Here is a 16754-nt window from a genome sequence, read left to right on the forward strand (position 1 = left end):
ACTACCCCAAAGAGAGCGGATCCGTTATGGTTATGGCAATCATGTATCTAGGACTCGTTTTTTTTTCCACCAAGTTTCATCCCGATCCCTCCTCTCGTTGGAGGTGTTTTCCAATTTTTAGGTTTCTCCCTCCCAACTCCCCCCCCCCCAATGTCACCAGATCTGGTCGGGTTTAAAATAAGAGCTCTGAGCCACGATATCCTTCTAAATATCAAATTTCATTGAGATTCGATCACCCGTTCGTAAGTTAAAAATACCTCATTTTTTTCAGAAATACCCCCCCCCCCCCGGACTACCCAAAAGAGAGCGGATCCGTTCCGTTTATGTCAATCATCTATCTAGGACTTGTGTTTATTTTTCCCACCATGTTTCATCCCGATCCCTCCACTCTTAAGTGTTTTCCGAGTTTTAGGTTTCCCCTCCCAACTCCCCACCCCCATCACCAGATCCGGTCGGGATTTAAAATAAGAGCTCTAAGACACGATATCCTTCTAAACATCAAATTTCATTGAGATCCGATCACCCGTTCGTAAGTTGAAAATACCTCATTTTTCTAATTTTTAAGAATTACTCCCCCCCCCCAACTACCCCAAAGAGAGCAAATCAGTTCCGATTATGTCAATCATGTATCTGGGACTTGCGCTTATTTTTCCCATCAAGTTTCATCCCGATCCCTCTACTCTAAGTGTTTTCCAAGATTTTAGGTTTCCCCCCTTCAACTCCCCCCAATGTCATCAGACCCAGTCGGGATTTAAAATAAGAGCTCTGAGACACAATATCATTCCAAACATCAAATTTCATTAAGATCCAATCACCCGCTCATAAGTTAAAAATACTTCATTTTTTCTATTTTTTCCGAATTAACCGGCAGCCAACCCCCCCCCCCCCCAGATGGTCAAATCGGGAAAACGACTATTTCTAATTTAATCTGGTCCGGTCCCTGATACGCTTGCCAAATTTCATCGTCCTAGCTTACCTGAAAGTGCCTAAAGTAGCAAAACCGGGACTTTAGGTTTTCCCCCTCCAACTCCCCCCAATGTCATCAGATCCGGTCGGGATTTAAAATAAGAGCTCTGAGACACAATATCATTCCAAACATCAAATTTCATTAAGATCCAATCACCCGCTGATAAGTTAAAAATACTTCATTTTTTCTATTTTTTGCGAATTAACCGGGCCCCCACTCCCCCCCCCCCCAGATGGTCAAACCGGGAAAACGACTATTTCTAATTTAATCTGGTCCGGTCCCTGATATGCTTGCCAAATTTCATCGTCCTAGCTTACCTGGAAGTGCCTAAAGTAGCAAAACCGGGACCGACAGACAGACAGACCGACAGACCGACAGAATTGGCGACTGCTATATGTCACTTGGTTAATACCAAGTGCCATAAAAAGGAGAAATCGAAGTTTTAAGACTGCAGAAAGAATAAAGCAAAGCAAGGCACAAAAAATGTCCTGGCATTAAAAACAAAACAATCGGTTAATACCATTTGTTTTGCAACAGGCTTCACGACTCCAACACAAGTAGTATATGCCACTAGTCCTGGTAATTACCTCGCTTTTATTTTTGAGATATTTTTTTATACCTTCCCTTGAACATCTCAAGAGCAGAATTTTCCGGGATCACCTCTGCTGGGAGGCCATTCTATGTGAAGGTGGATCGTCGATTGAAGCTCGTTTTCAAGTAATCCTGTACATTGTGTACCTTGCAAAAGTTAGTCTTTCCAAGCTGTACTTTGGCAAGTTGATCACAAAGGCTTTTGCTCTGTCCAGAACAAGTTTGGATACCTCCTCAGATGGAGGAAAATGTATGCATCTGTAAAACGCCGACACAGACGCCACGTCAAAACGACCCTGGATCGAGTGCAGGGGTTCGGCATCAGAGTTGTTAGACATTGTTGTGCGAACTACTCGGTTTGGACACGTTGAAGAGTTTGGACATTTTGAAGGACTATCAATGCGGACTAAGTCCAGACGAAATTTCAGAAAAAAATAATACTACAAAGAATACGCCTGTCCGGTTGGGCCTTTTCAAACGAGCTTCGGAATAAATTAAAGCAGATTCAATAGTGCCTGGTTGGGCATTCTCAAAATAACTTAGGGATAAAATAGAACCAATTCAGTAGTACTCTCTCAGGACGATTAATGCGGACTAGTTGTGCGAACTACTCGGTTTGGACACGTTGAAGAGAAGTGATATGGCTAATTGGAGCACCAGCAAAGAGAGGGAATGCGTATTCCATGACTGGTCTGATGCATGACGTGCACATCTTTTTTGATAAACTGGAAAACTTGGGGCGGGTGGGGAATTGCTGCATCCATTTTCTAATTTTGGCCTTTATGTCACTTCATTTTCTTTTTTTTTGCTTTTAGGCTTTGAAATTTGTTGAACAGTATACTACAACAGAATTTGTTGCACAACATGACAAAAAAAAGAAAACAACAGCTAAAAGAGTAACATAAACAAAACATACAAATTTGATAAACAAGACGCAGGACATAAAAGCACACACAGACATAAATAGAATAAATAATAAGCTTCCAAAAGATCAAAATAACTTTCAGGTTCCAATGAGACTCAACGTCTCATTCAGGGTTTAAATGAGCAGAGTCATATTCAAGTAAAGTATGTCATTTCTGTTAGGAGATAATGTCTGTCAATCAACCCCTCGACATATTTATCACAGCATACGCCTGACCGGTTGGGCATTCTCAAAAGAGTTTAGTGATAAGATAGAACAGATTCAGTAGTGCTCTCTCAGGGCTATCAATAAGGACTAAATTCAGACAAAATTTGTTCTAAAATAACACAGATTCGGTAGCGCTCTCTCAGGACTGTCAATAAAGACTAAGTTTAGATGAAATTCCAGAATCGCACAATACATCACAGGAAACGCCTGTCCGGTTGGGTATTTTAAAAGTAACTCAGGAATAAAATAGAACCGATTTTCTAGTGTTCTTTCAGGACTATAAATACGGACTAAATCTAGACAAAATTTCAGAAACAAAGAATACTACGTAGAATACACCTGTTCGGTTGGCCATTTTCCAACGAGCTTAGGAATAACATAAAGCAGATTCAATAGTTCTCTCTCAGGACTGCCAATAAGGATTAAATTCATACAATAATCCAGATTCGCAGAATATTACCCAGAAAACACCTGTCCGGTTTGGCCTCTTTAAAATGACTGAGGGATAAAATAGAACCGATTCAGTAGTACTCTCTCAGGATATGCGGACTAAATCCAGACGAAATCTCAGAAAAAAAGAATACTACAAAGAATACGCCAGTCCGGTTGGGCCTTTTCAAAAGAGCCTAGGAATAAAATAAAGCAGATTCAATAGTGCCTGGTTGGGCATTCTCAAAATAACTTACGGATAAAATAGTACCAATTCAGTAGTACTCTCTCAGGACGATTAATGCGGACTAGATTTAGAAGAAACTTCAGAATCACAGAATACTATACGAAAAACACCAGTCCGGTTTGGTCTTTTTAAAATAACTTAGGGATGAAATTGAATCGATTCAGTAGCGTTCTGTCAAGACTAAATACAAAGAATCTAAAATTCCTTAATCCTTCCTCCTACAAAACTTTAAGCCTTACAACCCTGAAAGACAGAAGGGACAGCATTGATCTAAATTTCACCTAGACAACCGTAACTAAACATCATGGCAAGGTATTTAGCCTAACCTTCAAAACCTTGTCTAGCCTCCAAGAGTTCCAGTTGCATCTTCAATCCTTGCCATTACTGAAAGGTACTAGGTCAGCTTAAATCCCTTTGTCACTTAAAATCTCCTTAACAAATGGATATGTTTAAACAAAAATCAATTAACAAAAAAACAAATAAATTAATCCCCTTAACAGACAGATTTTCTTTCACGTCCAACACTGTTTCCAACTGTGGTAATTATTTATTTTTTGACTACATTGAATACGCCTATTGGGTATTTTAGAGAAAAACAATTCAAGGATAAAATCGAATCGATTCGCTAGCGCTCTTTCAGGACTATCAATAAAGAGAACAAATTTTCTTAGAACCTTTCCTAAAAACTTTAGGCCTTAAAACCCTAAAAGACGGAAAGAACACCATATTTGGACTTTAATTATTATTTTTATATTAAGAATTTTTTCACAGTTTTATTAAACAAAAATTATCCATATTAATATTTCTTCGTTTCAACAATAAATAGAAAGACAACGTAGTTTAAGAAATTATTTACTGTTTACAGCTGAAATAACAATCTGCTTTTCTGACGTGATATGAGAAGTTGGCTCGTTGTAGCATATGACAGTCATTTTCAAACAACGATGTGTGATCCCTTATTCCGTTTCATATATATTAGAAAAACATTTCAAGCAAACAACGTGGATTAAACTAGTCGGAAAAGGTTATTCATCCTTACTTATTGTACTTCCAGCAAGACCATCAGGTTTTTGGCTCACCTAACATCTGAAATTCAAATGCTACGTGAGGACTTGTTTAACCGTAAGTTCACCGGACTCACGACAGCTCATCCATGTATAATAACAATAAAGCAACTAAATTGTCTTCATACTTAGGATAACTCTTGATGTTAAACTTCTGTTCCATTTAACATCACTTCTGATAATATCACTTCTGACTCATAAAAAGATAACTAGAACTTTCAATTTCCAATCAAATAAGCCACCTCTGAAGTTTATATGACCATGCTTTATTACTTTCTTTTATAACAAGTGTAGATTTTTGCAGCTTACTCTGAAGTTTAGAGTCTAAACAGAAATGTTTAGACTGTTTCGGAACATCGCTTGAGATACACCTAATATCTGGCAATCGAAGCATTTTATAACTCTACTATTCATTCAGTTCTACTAAACTTTTTGACGAGAAAAAAAAAGAAAAAAAAATGCACAAAACGAGCCTTGGATTTATAATTTCGCTCTTTTCTTGAGTGATTTTCTTTTACTAAGGATTTCAAATTGAAATTTGACAACTAACATTCTCCGTAATTGAATTCTTTCTTCTTTTACAGCTCAAAAGCAATTTATTTCAAGAGCTACCGCTCATTCACGACGTCCTCATATTCCGTGAGAATCTTGATTTAATTTTCTTAACACAAAAAGTTAAGTAGAAAAACCCTGACAATACATTTTACAGAAATGAGGATAAAAGAAATTTTGAAGGTGGTATGTCTTGACAGTTCTGCACATTTCACATTTCAGTGATGACAAAAGTTTCGATGACGATGACAAAAATTACCTGTTAACTTTTTCAGTTTGATTCAAGGTTTGATGGTGACAGGTAAGGTTAGGTTTGTAACCCATTTCTAAGATTTATAACTAATTTAATATAACTCAACCCAATTTTAACTTTTACAATCAGAAAAACTTTTACTATAAGAAACTAAAAAAGCTGATTTTCAAAGCTAATTGAATCCAAGCAAAGAAAAAGGAATTGTGGACATTCACTAGTGAATGTCGACATAAACCAGATTTCGGGTATTCACAGTAATACAAACATATTGACCATTTCATCTATCTTGACCTGCAGATTATTCTACTTTGTTTGAATTCTTTTCCTCAAAACCGGGAAAACTATTTGAAACTCGAGTTTTGATTATTTAATGGTTAAAAACACTTAATTATATTTATCATCATTATTATGCTTAAGTTGCCAAGCGCGTAGATTATCAACATGAAAAATAGATTTATGCAGATGTATTCATTTCAGCCAAATTTTCTTTGCTAAGCTATAAATGTTACACCTGGTATTAATCCTTCCCCCAAAACAAGGGAAACCAATTAAAATTCACACTTTTTTGTATTTCATAGCTTAAAAACACTTCAATGCATTTCATCCTTATTACTGGCCTTATCATGCCTAGCCGGTAGATTTACCTACATGAAAAATGTATTTATGTAGATGCATCTGTGTTAACTATTTTATCTATCTAAGCATGTAGATGTATCTACCTGGTTTGAATTCACTCCTCAAAAGCAAATCAAAACTTGGAAGTTTTTGGTTTTTTAGTGGGTAACAATACTAAAAATTTGTATCATTATTTAGTGCTTATAATGCTAATCTGGTAAATTTATTTACAGGAAAAATTGATTTATGTAGATGTCTCTGTGTTAACCATTTTATCTATCTTAACTGCTGATCTATCTACCTGGTTAGAATCCCTTCCCCCGAAGGAGGGAAAAAAGATTAACTCTATTTCATTATTTTTAGCGCAAAAGTCCTTCTGTTCCAATTACTGGGTTTAAAATTCCCTAAATAGATAGGCTTATCTTACCTAGGCACCCAGACAGGACTTTTCAGATCCGACTTTGAATTGTTATTGTTAACGATCAATGATCTAGGCCGCGAAATCTTTTGTTTCGTGCTCTTAATCGCTTGTTTTATATCGTTCAATGCAGCTTCGACTGACACTCTTCTATCACTGGAGGAACTGCAGCGACCTGGAAAATCGATATCCTATAAAAGTAAGCCTATCAAATTATATCTAGAAAGCTCTCTTCTCTCTAAGGAGTGTTTTGTTTTCTTAAAAAAAAGTGATAGGGGAGCCTTATCTGAAATTACATAGCATATGAAAGAACTTAAGCCGAAAATTAAAGATGCCTTTTGGAAGAAAATGAAATTACAAGATTTTATATATATACTAGCTGTTGGGGTGGCGCTTCGCGCCACCCCAACACCTAGTTGGTGGGGGCGCTTCGCGCCCCCCCAAGCCCCCCCGCGCGCGTAAGTCGTTACGCGCCATATTAGTTACGCGCCATTGTAGTTGTGTCCCTATGTCCCACCTGTGAATATAGATAGATAGATATATATATATATATATATATATATATATATATATATATATATATATATATATATATATATATATATATACGTAAAACTTGCGAATATACAACATTCTTTGCTGTCCCATTGTCTGTGCATATAAATAGATTGTCAGGTTTACCGACTCTTGAACATGCAACATATAATGGTCCATGGGAAAACAATCCGTATTCAGATCTATACCTTATGATTCTAATGATTGCCCTTGAGCTTTGTTGATGGTGATTGCTAATCGACCATTCCCTGAGTCGCCATCGTCATTTATATATCCCCCTGTGCACCCCGGCGTCCCCTTTGTAGTTATGTCCCTGTGTCCCGGTCGTCATTTATATTCCCTGTGTCCCGGTCGTCATTTGTGTCCCGGTGTTCCATTCTGTGATTTCTCTTTGAGTGTCCCGGGCGTCATTTATATTCCTTGTGTCCCGGTGTCCCGGTCGTCATTTATATCCCCCTGTGCCCCCCGGCGTCCCCATTGTAGTTGTGTCCCTGTGTCCCGGTCGTCATTTATATTCCCTGTGTCCCGATCGTCATTTGTATCCCGGTGTCCCGGTCTGTATATACATTCGTTTTTTAGTTTTGTTTTTCTCCTTTATTTTTTTCCTTTTTTCTTTTTTTTCTTTTTTAGTTTATTTAGATTTTTAGATTTTTTAGTTTTTTTATTAGTTTTTAGTTTTTTTGTAGTTTTTACCATTTTTTTAGTTTTTTTAGTTTTTTTTTTTTTTACTTATGTCCTGGTCGTCATTTATACTCCCTGTGTCCCGGTCGTCATTTGTGTCTCGGTGCTTTGTTGATTGCTAATTTATATTATATTTATATTTATATTTTTTATATTTATTAATATTTTTTTAGTTTTCTTTTTCTCTTATTTTTCAGTTTTTTCCTTTTTTTAGTTTTTTCTTTTTTAGTTTTTAGTTTTTTTTTGTTTTTTACCTTTTTTTAGTTTTTTTAGTTTTTTAGCTTTTTTAGTTGTTTTATTAGTTTTTAGTTTTTTTTTTAGTTTTTGCCTTTTTTTAGTTTTTTCAGTTTTTTTTAGTTTTTAGTTTTTTACCTTTTTTTAGTTTTTTTTAGTTTTTTAGTTTTTTTTAGTTTTTTAGCTTTTTTAGTTTTTTTTTCTTTTTAGTTTTTTTTGTAGTTTTTACCTTTTTTAGTTTTTTTTCTTCTTTTGTATTAGTGTGAAATAATTCAGACGTCATATGCGGACAAACACGACGTCACTCGACAGACAGACAGACAGACATAACCCACAAACAACTTATTTTTATATATATTTATTCATATTTTTTTAGTTTTCTTTTTCTCTTTTATTTTTCAGTTTTTTCCTTTTTTTTAGTTTTTTTCTTTTTTAGTTTTTTGTTTTTTTTAGTTTTTTACCTTTTTTTAGTTTTTTTAGTTTTTTTAGTTTTTTAGCTTTTTTAGTTTTTTTATTAGTTTTTATTTTTTTTGTAGTTTTTGCCTGTTTTTATTTTTTTCAGTTTTTTTTTAGTTATTAGATTTTTACCTTTTTTTAGTTTTTTTTTAGTTTTTTAGCTTTTTTAGTTTTTTTTTCTTTTTAGTTTTTTTTGTAGTTTTTACCTTTTTTAGTTTTTTTCTTCTTTTGTATTAGTGTGAAATAATTCAGACGTCATATGCGAACAAACATGACGTCACCTGATCCACAGATCCACACACAGACAACTTATTTTTATATATATAGATATATATATATATATATATATATATATATATATATATATATATATTAGTTTTTTATTGGTTTTTACCTTTATTTTAGCTTATTTTTCAGTTTTTTCCTTTTTTTTTAGTTTTTTTTAGTTTTTAGTTTTTTTAGTTTTTTACCTTTTTTTAGTTTTTTTAGTTTTTTTAGTTTTTTAGCTTTTTTATTTTTTTTATTAGTTTTTAGTTTTTTTTGTAGTTTTTGCCTTTTTTTAGTTTTTTTAGTTTTTTAGCTTTTTTATTAGTTTTTAGTTTTTTTTGTAGTTTTTGCCTTTTTTTAGTTTTTTTAGTTTTTTAGCTTTTTTATTTTTTTTATTAGTTTTTAGTTTTTTTTGTAGTTTTTGCCTTTTTTTAGTTTTTTCAGTTTTGACGTCACCTGATCCAGTTTTTTCAGGTGACGTCACCTGATCCATCCACAGACAGACAGACAACTTATTTTTATATATATAGATATTTTTATATATATAGATATATATATATATATATATATATATATATATATATATATATATATATATATATATATATATATATATATATATAATCTTGTAATTTCATTTTCTTCCAAAAGGCATCTTTAATTTTCGGCTTAAGTTCTTTCATATGCTATGTAATTTCAGATAAGGCTCCCCTATCACTTTTTTTTAAGAAAACAAAACACTCCTTAGAGAGAAGAGAGCTTTCTAGATATAATATACATTCAAGACAAAAAAAAGTAGAAAATTACACGAAATATATTACCTAAATAAATACAAGATAATATAGAAATAACACAACATATTTAACAAAAATGGTGGCAATGTAATCAACCAGTCATTTTAGACAATTAAACACAGCTCTGGGTCTCGGTGTTTACCCAGAAATGCTGGGAAATACCCTGGGATCAACTCAGCTGATCAGCCCAGGGTGTTACCAGCATTTGCCAATCCTGACAAACACCCTGAGGAAATATTTGCTGGCGGCATTGCTGGGAAAATGCAGATGCCACATTCTCTCTTTAGTTTATTATAAATTCATACATCTATGGTAATTATTGAAGCAAATAATCCGCAAAAATAAAATTCTCATCTCAATTGCAAACAGAAAAAAATTGATTTTACCTTTTAAATTGTCGAAACAGTTCAGCTTAATTTAGATAAAACACAAAATAATTAATTAATTTTTGATTTCTATACCCGTAGAAGAGCGTCTATTATCCTCTACTTTGGGGTTGTCCGTGTAAACAGTTGCTGCTTAGTATTAGACTTGTAAAGAGGATCAACATTACTGAGTTTCGCTTACGTATAATAGAGCCTGCAATCGATCTGAAAGCTCCTGGCTTATAAAGATGGGTGAAAATACTAATTCTTTATAGCGAAGTCTGATAAGAAAAGATCGATTCTGATAGACAAGTTTAAACAAGATGTGACCTTCCTCACACTCCGGTTAGAAATTTATGGAGCATTGCATAACACTTTCGTAGCTACTCATTATGCCAGCTATTCCTAACCATTCGCAAGGAGTCGTACACTTAACGTTCAATTTAAATTTGAAGTATTCTAATATAAAAACCCTTGTTTTTCTTAGAAAAGGTTAAGTTAATTGGTGGTAAATGATGCCTCTAAGTCACGTTCCTATTTTTTAAAAAGGAAAACTAATTCCCTCAAAAGGGAAAGAAATAGACGTTTGGGATAGCTTTCTACTACTGAATATAAATTCTAAGCATAAAAGTTACTTTGGGCAATGCTCTTAGCGGGCAAATGGCTTTTGAGGTGAGATCATATGAAAGAGTTAAATGAAATAGTTTAGATATTTACTTAAGCAGATGGCAATGCTACAACCTAGAATCTAGGACTATTCTCATTTAGGAAGTGTAGAAGGCTCACCCGGCATTGTAAGAGGATCAAAAACAGAATCAAAGATAACAAATCCCTGAGCAACATTTCAATACAGGTTACGTAATTTCCAAATAGCGGTGAAAATAGTATACGTTGTTGAAGTCATTCTTATCGCACTTATTACATAAGGAAAAGTCCTTTGGAAAACATCTTTTAATGCTGGCCCAGGACACTATAGCTATCCATTTTAAGAAGCAACATGCATGGTACCCTTGACAGTCCTTGTTCTTTTAAAATCGACGTCAATTGACAATGTCATATCCTGTCCTTACATTACATCCACAGACTTTAGTAACACGATATTCAGATTTACAGGACATTAAAAAAATCGTTTCATAAAGAATAAAGAACGAATTTGCAACTTAAAATAGGCAAAAATAAGGGTATAAGAGACCATCAAGGGATCAGCGGCATCATTCACGACCTTTTTCTAAGAAAAATGAGCGTTTTTACATTAGAATAGTTCAAATTTAAGCTGAACTTTAAGTGTACGACTTATTGCAAATGGTTGGAAATAGATGACATAATGAGGGAGGTCAGGTCTTGTTTAAACTTGTTCCTCAGAATTGACCTTTTCTTACCAGATCTATCAGAACTGACCTATTCTTAACAGACTTCGTTACAAAGAATTAGTAGTTTCACCCATCTTAATAAGCCTGTAGCTTTCAGATCGATTGTAGGCTCTATTATACGTAAGCAAACTCAGTAATGTTGCTCTTCTTTACAAGTCTAATACTAAGCAGCAACTGTTCACACGGACAACCCCAAAGTAGAGGATGATGGACACTCTTCAACGGGTATAGAAATTAAAAATCAATTAGTTATTTTGTGTTTTATAATAAATAAGCTGAACTCTTTCAAAGGTCTAAAAGGTAAAATCTACACCTTTTTTTCTGTTTGCAAGGAAATCTCTTTAAGACTGGAATTTAATTTCTGTGAATTATTTGCTTTAACAATTACCATAGATGTATGAATTTATCAAACAGTTCGAGTTAACGAACTGTAGTAAGGAGCGACCCGGCTCAATAGTAACCGAAACTCTAAAAAAATGAATTTTTATAACAATAGTTACATCAAAAGAATCACATTTTTATGCTGATTCTAAATGCATAAGTTTTGTTAAGTTTAGACTTACCCATCAAAGGTTACGAGCCTGAGAAAATTTGCCTTATTTTATAGGAGGAAACACCCCTTAAAAGTCATTGCATCTTAACGAAAATCACAACATCAGATTCAGCGTATCAGAGAATCCTATAGTAGAAGTTTCAAGCATCTATCTACAAAAACGTGGAATTTTGCATTTTTTGCCACAAGACAGATCACGGATGCGTGCTTATTTGTTTGTTTTTTTTTTTTCCTAGGGGTGATCGTACCCATTGGTCCTAGAATGTCGTGCAAGGGCTTATTCTAAAAGAAATGAAAAGTTCTAGTGCCCTTTTTAAGTGACCAAAAAATTGGAGGGCACCTAGGCCCCCTCCCACGCTCATTTTTTTCTCAAAGTCACTGGATCGAAATTCTGAGATAGCCATTTTATTCAGCATAGTCGAAAAAACTAATAGCTATGTCTTTGGGGACGAATTACTCCTCCACAGTCCCCGTGGGAGGGGCTGCAAGTTACAAACTTTGACCAGTGGTTTACACATAGTAATGGTTAATGGGAAGTGTACAGACGCTGTCAGGGGGATTTTTTGGTTGGGGGAGGGGTTGAGGGGAGGGGGTTATGCGGGGGATCTTTCCACGGAGGAATTTGTCATGGGGGAAGAAAATTTCCATGAATGGGGTGCAGGACTTTTTAGCATTTTTTTAAAGAACAATGAAAAATAAATATGAAAAAGTTTTTTCAACTGAAAGTAAAGAGCAGCATTAAAACTTAACTCGAACAAAAATTTTTACGCATATGAGGGGTTCACCTCCTCTTAATACCACGCTCTTTACGCTAAAGTAACTTTATTAATTTCAACTATTTATTCTACGGCCTTTTTGATTCAGGGGTCATTCTTAAGGAATTGGGACAAAATTTAAGCTTTAGTGTAAAGAGAGAGGTATTGACGAGGTGGGGAACCCCCTCATATACGTATTTAAAACATACAAATATAGAAGTTCGTTACGTAAGCTAATTCGTAAGTTACGTATATTTTTACTAATAAAAATGTTCGTGAAAAATTAAAAGTTCTAGTTGCTTTTTTAAATAACCAAAAAATTGGAGGGTAACTATGCCTACTCCCCCGCTCTTTTTTTTTCAAAATCGTCCGATCAAAACAATGAAAAAGCCATTTAGCCATAAAAATAAATTAATATACTAATTTCCTTTTAAATATTAATGTGCGGAGAGCCAAAATCAAAACATGCCTTAATTTAAAATCGTTCAGAAATTAAATAAAAAAAACAAGTTTTTTAACTTAAAGTAAGGAGCAATATTAAAACTTGAAACGAACAGAAATTACTCCTTATATATATTAAATAAAAAAACTAATTTTTTTAGCTGAAAGTAAGGAGCGACATTAAAACTTAAAACGAACAGAAATTAATCCGTATATGAAATGAGTTGTCCCCTCCGCAATCCCTCGCTCTTTACGCTAAAGCTTTTAATTGTTTTAAAAAGTAGAATTGTGGCAAAGAGTCAAACTTTAGCGTAAAGAGCGAGGGATTGCAGAGGGGACAACTCATTTCATATATGGATTAATTTCTGTTCGTTTTAAGTTTTAATGTCGCTCCTTACTTTCAGCTAAAAAAATTAGTTTTTTTTTTATTTAATTTCTGAACGTTTTTGAATTAATGCATGTTTGGTTTTGGCTCTCCGTACATAAATTATTAAAATGAAATTTGTATATTAATTCTTGTTTTGGCTAAATGGCTTTCTCTTAGTTTTGATCAGACGATATTGAGAAATGAGGGGTGGAGAAGGAGGTCTAGTTGCCCTCCAATTTTCCGGTTACTTAAAAAGGCAACTAGAACTTTTAATTTTTAACGAACGTTTTTATTAGTAAAAAATATACGTAACTTAAGAATTAACTTACGTAACAAACTTTCATAACCTTATATTTTTATTATGTATACGAGGGGGTTTGTACCCTCGTTAATACCTCGCTCTTTACACTAAATCCTAAGTTTTGTCCCAATTCTTTAAGAATGACCCCTGAATCAGAAATGCCGTAGAATAAATAGTTGAAATTACTAAAAATACTTTAGCATAAAGAGCAAGGTATTTATCTCCTCCTAAATACCTCGCTCTTTATGCTAAAGTATTTTTAAAACCCCTCATATGCGTAATAATCTCTGTTGGTTTTAAGTTTCAATGCTACTCTATCCTTTCATTTGAAAAACGTTTTCATGTTTATTTTTCATTGTTTTCTTATAGCAATGCTAGAGAATCCTGCGCCCTTGTCATTGAATTTTTCTTCCCCCGTGACAGATTCCTCCAAGGAAATATCCTCCAACATAGCCCCCTCTCCTCAGCCCCACCCCCAAACAAAATAAAATCCCCCTTAAAACGTCTGTACACTTCCCAATAACCATTACTATATGTAAACACTGGTCAAAGTTTGTAACTTGCAGCCCCTCCCCCAGGGATTGTGGGGGAGTAAGTCATCCCCAAAGACATAGTTATTATGGTTTTCGATTATGCTGAACAAAATGGCTATCTCAAAATTTTGATCCTTTGACTTTGGGAAAAAATGAGCGTGGGAGGGGGCTTAGATGGCCTCCAATTTTTTGGTCACTTAAAAAGGGCACTAGAACTTTTCATTTCCGTTAGAATGAGCCCTCTTGCGACATTCTAGGACCACTTGGTCAATACGATGACCCCTGGGGAAAAGAAAAAAAACAACAACAAAAAAAAAACAACAAATATACACGCACCCGTGATTTGTCTTCTGGCAAAAAATACAAAATTCCACATTTTTGTAGATATGAGCTTGAAACTTCTACAGTAGGGTTCTCTGATACGCTGAATCTGATGGTTTAATTTTCGCTAAGATCCTACGACTTTTAGGGGGTGTTTCCCCCTATTTTCCTAAATAAAACAAATTTTCTCAGGCTCGTAACTTTTGATAGGTAAGACTAAACTTGATGAAACTTATATATTTAAAATCAGCATTAAAATGCGATTCTTCTGATGTAGCTATTGATATCAAAATTCAATTTTTTAGAGTTTTGATTACTATTGAGCCGGGTCGCTCCTTACTACAGTTTATTATCACGAACTGTTTGATATATATATATATATATATATATATATATATATATATATATATATATATATATATATATATATATATATATATATATATATATATATATATATATATATATATATATATATATATATATATATATATATATATATATATATAATATATATATATATATATATATATATATATATATATATATATAATATATATATATATATATATATATATATATATATATATATATATATATATATATATATATATATATATATATATATATATATATATATATATATATATATATATATATATATATATATATATATATATATATATATATATATATATATATATATATATATATATATATATATATATATATATATATATATATATATATATAAATATATATATATATAAATATATATATATATATATATATATATATATATATATATATATATATATATATATATATATAAATATATATATATATATATATATATATATATATATATATATATATATATGGGGCTGTTCCATCCTCAACGCCCCGCTCTTTACGCTAAAGTATGACTCTGTCTCTCAACTCTAATGTTTAAAACAGGAAAAAACTTTAGCGTAAAGAGCGGGGTGTTGAGGAGGGAACAGCCCCTTTCACATACGGAGTAATTTCTGCTCGTTTTAAGTTTTAATGTCGCTCCTTACTTTCAGTTCAAAACTGTTGCTTTTTTTAATTTAATTTCTGAACGTTTTTGAATTAATGCATGTTTTGATTTTGGCTCTCTGCACATAAATAATTAAAACAAAATTTGCATATCAATCTATTTTTTTGGCTAAATGGCTTTCTCATAGTTTTGATCGGACGATTTCGAGAAAAAAAGGAGCGCGGGAGTAGGCCTAGTTACACTACAATTTTTTGGTTACTTAAAAAGTCAACTAGAACTTTTAATTTTACGAACGTTTCTATTAGTAAAAATATACGTAACTTACGAATTAAATTACGGAACGAACTTCTAAATTTGTATGTTCTTATTACGTATATGAGGGGGTTCGCCCCCTCGTCAATACCTCGCTCTACACTGAAGCTTAAATTTTGTCCCAATTCCTTAAGAATGACCCTGAATCACAAAGGCCGTAGAATAAGTATTAAAAATTAATAAAACTACTTTAGCGTAAAGAGCGAGGTATTAGGAGGAGGTGAACCCCTCATATGCGTAATAATTTCTGTTCGTTTTAAGTTTTAATGCTGATCCTTACTTTCAGTTGAAGAAACTTTTTCATATTTGTTTTTTCATTGCTCTTTAAAAAGGCTAAAAGATCCTGCGCCCCCTTATATATAAAAGATTAGCATTAAAATGCGATTCATTTGATGCAACTATTGGTACCATAATTCCGTTTTTTAGAAATTTTGGTTACTATTGAGCCGGGTCGCTCCTTACTACAGTTCGTTACCACGAACTGTTTGACAGGTCAGCTAGTTAGTCAGAGAGCTGATCATTGAATAAGTGACAACTATTACAGAGTGGTAAACATACTGACATATTACTATTCCTAGATTGCCAAAAAAAAAGTTATTTCTATCAATCGTAATTACTTTCTCATATAACTGAATTTGATATTCATTCATTTGACTTTATATTATTAGAAATATTTAACAAAAGATCATGCAACATACTTGCTGACTAGTTTCTTCTTTTTTAAATACAAAAAAACTGTGTCAGAGTCGGAAACGGCTCCAAACTATCAATACAATGATATCAATATTGAAATATCGATAACGATGCATCAAATACTAAAATGAAAATATCGACATATCAGAAGGTCAGGGCCGGAAACGGCTCCAAAATATTGATACATTGATATCAATACCGAAATATCGATATCGATGTATAAGTACTAAAAGGAAAATATCGACATATCAGAAAATCCAGACAAGACCCAAGTCTGGAATTGATTCCTTGATTAATCGTCTTTTTTCTCACACTCTGATAAGTAAGTGAAATTGAATAGAACTTCGAAGATGAATTACCAAAGAAAATGCCACTTTTACAGAAGAAAGGAGCATGTTTCGATTGACATTAACGAATTGAGAACAAAAGTTATAAAAAATATTAATCCATTTTATTAATTTAAAAAAAAA

At 33.1% G+C, this 16754-nt stretch overlaps 2 protein-coding genes across 8 annotated transcripts in view; both read right to left on the reverse strand.

The window, feature by feature from the left end:
* The window catches only part of LOC136041934 (histone-arginine methyltransferase METTL23-like), a 240388-nt gene that overhangs the window by 125699 nt on the left and 97935 nt on the right, over positions 1-16754 (reverse strand). The gene's annotated exons all lie outside the window — the stretch shown is intronic.
* LOC136041935 (protein lin-10-like) overlaps positions 1-16754 on the reverse strand; it is a gene marked incomplete at its 3' end in the record, with an annotated part of 204436 nt that overhangs the window by 119220 nt on the left and 68462 nt on the right. For all 6 annotated transcript variants that reach the window (XM_065726747.1, XM_065726746.1, XM_065726745.1 and 3 more), the window contains 1 exon segment: positions 6278-6443. In XM_065726747.1, coding sequence (XP_065582819.1) covers positions 6278-6443 — 166 coding nt within the window.

Source organism: Artemia franciscana, unplaced genomic scaffold (assembly GCF_032884065.1).
Source record: "Artemia franciscana unplaced genomic scaffold, ASM3288406v1 PGA_scaffold_50, whole genome shotgun sequence".
NCBI lineage: Eukaryota > Metazoa > Arthropoda > Branchiopoda > Anostraca > Artemiidae > Artemia > Artemia franciscana.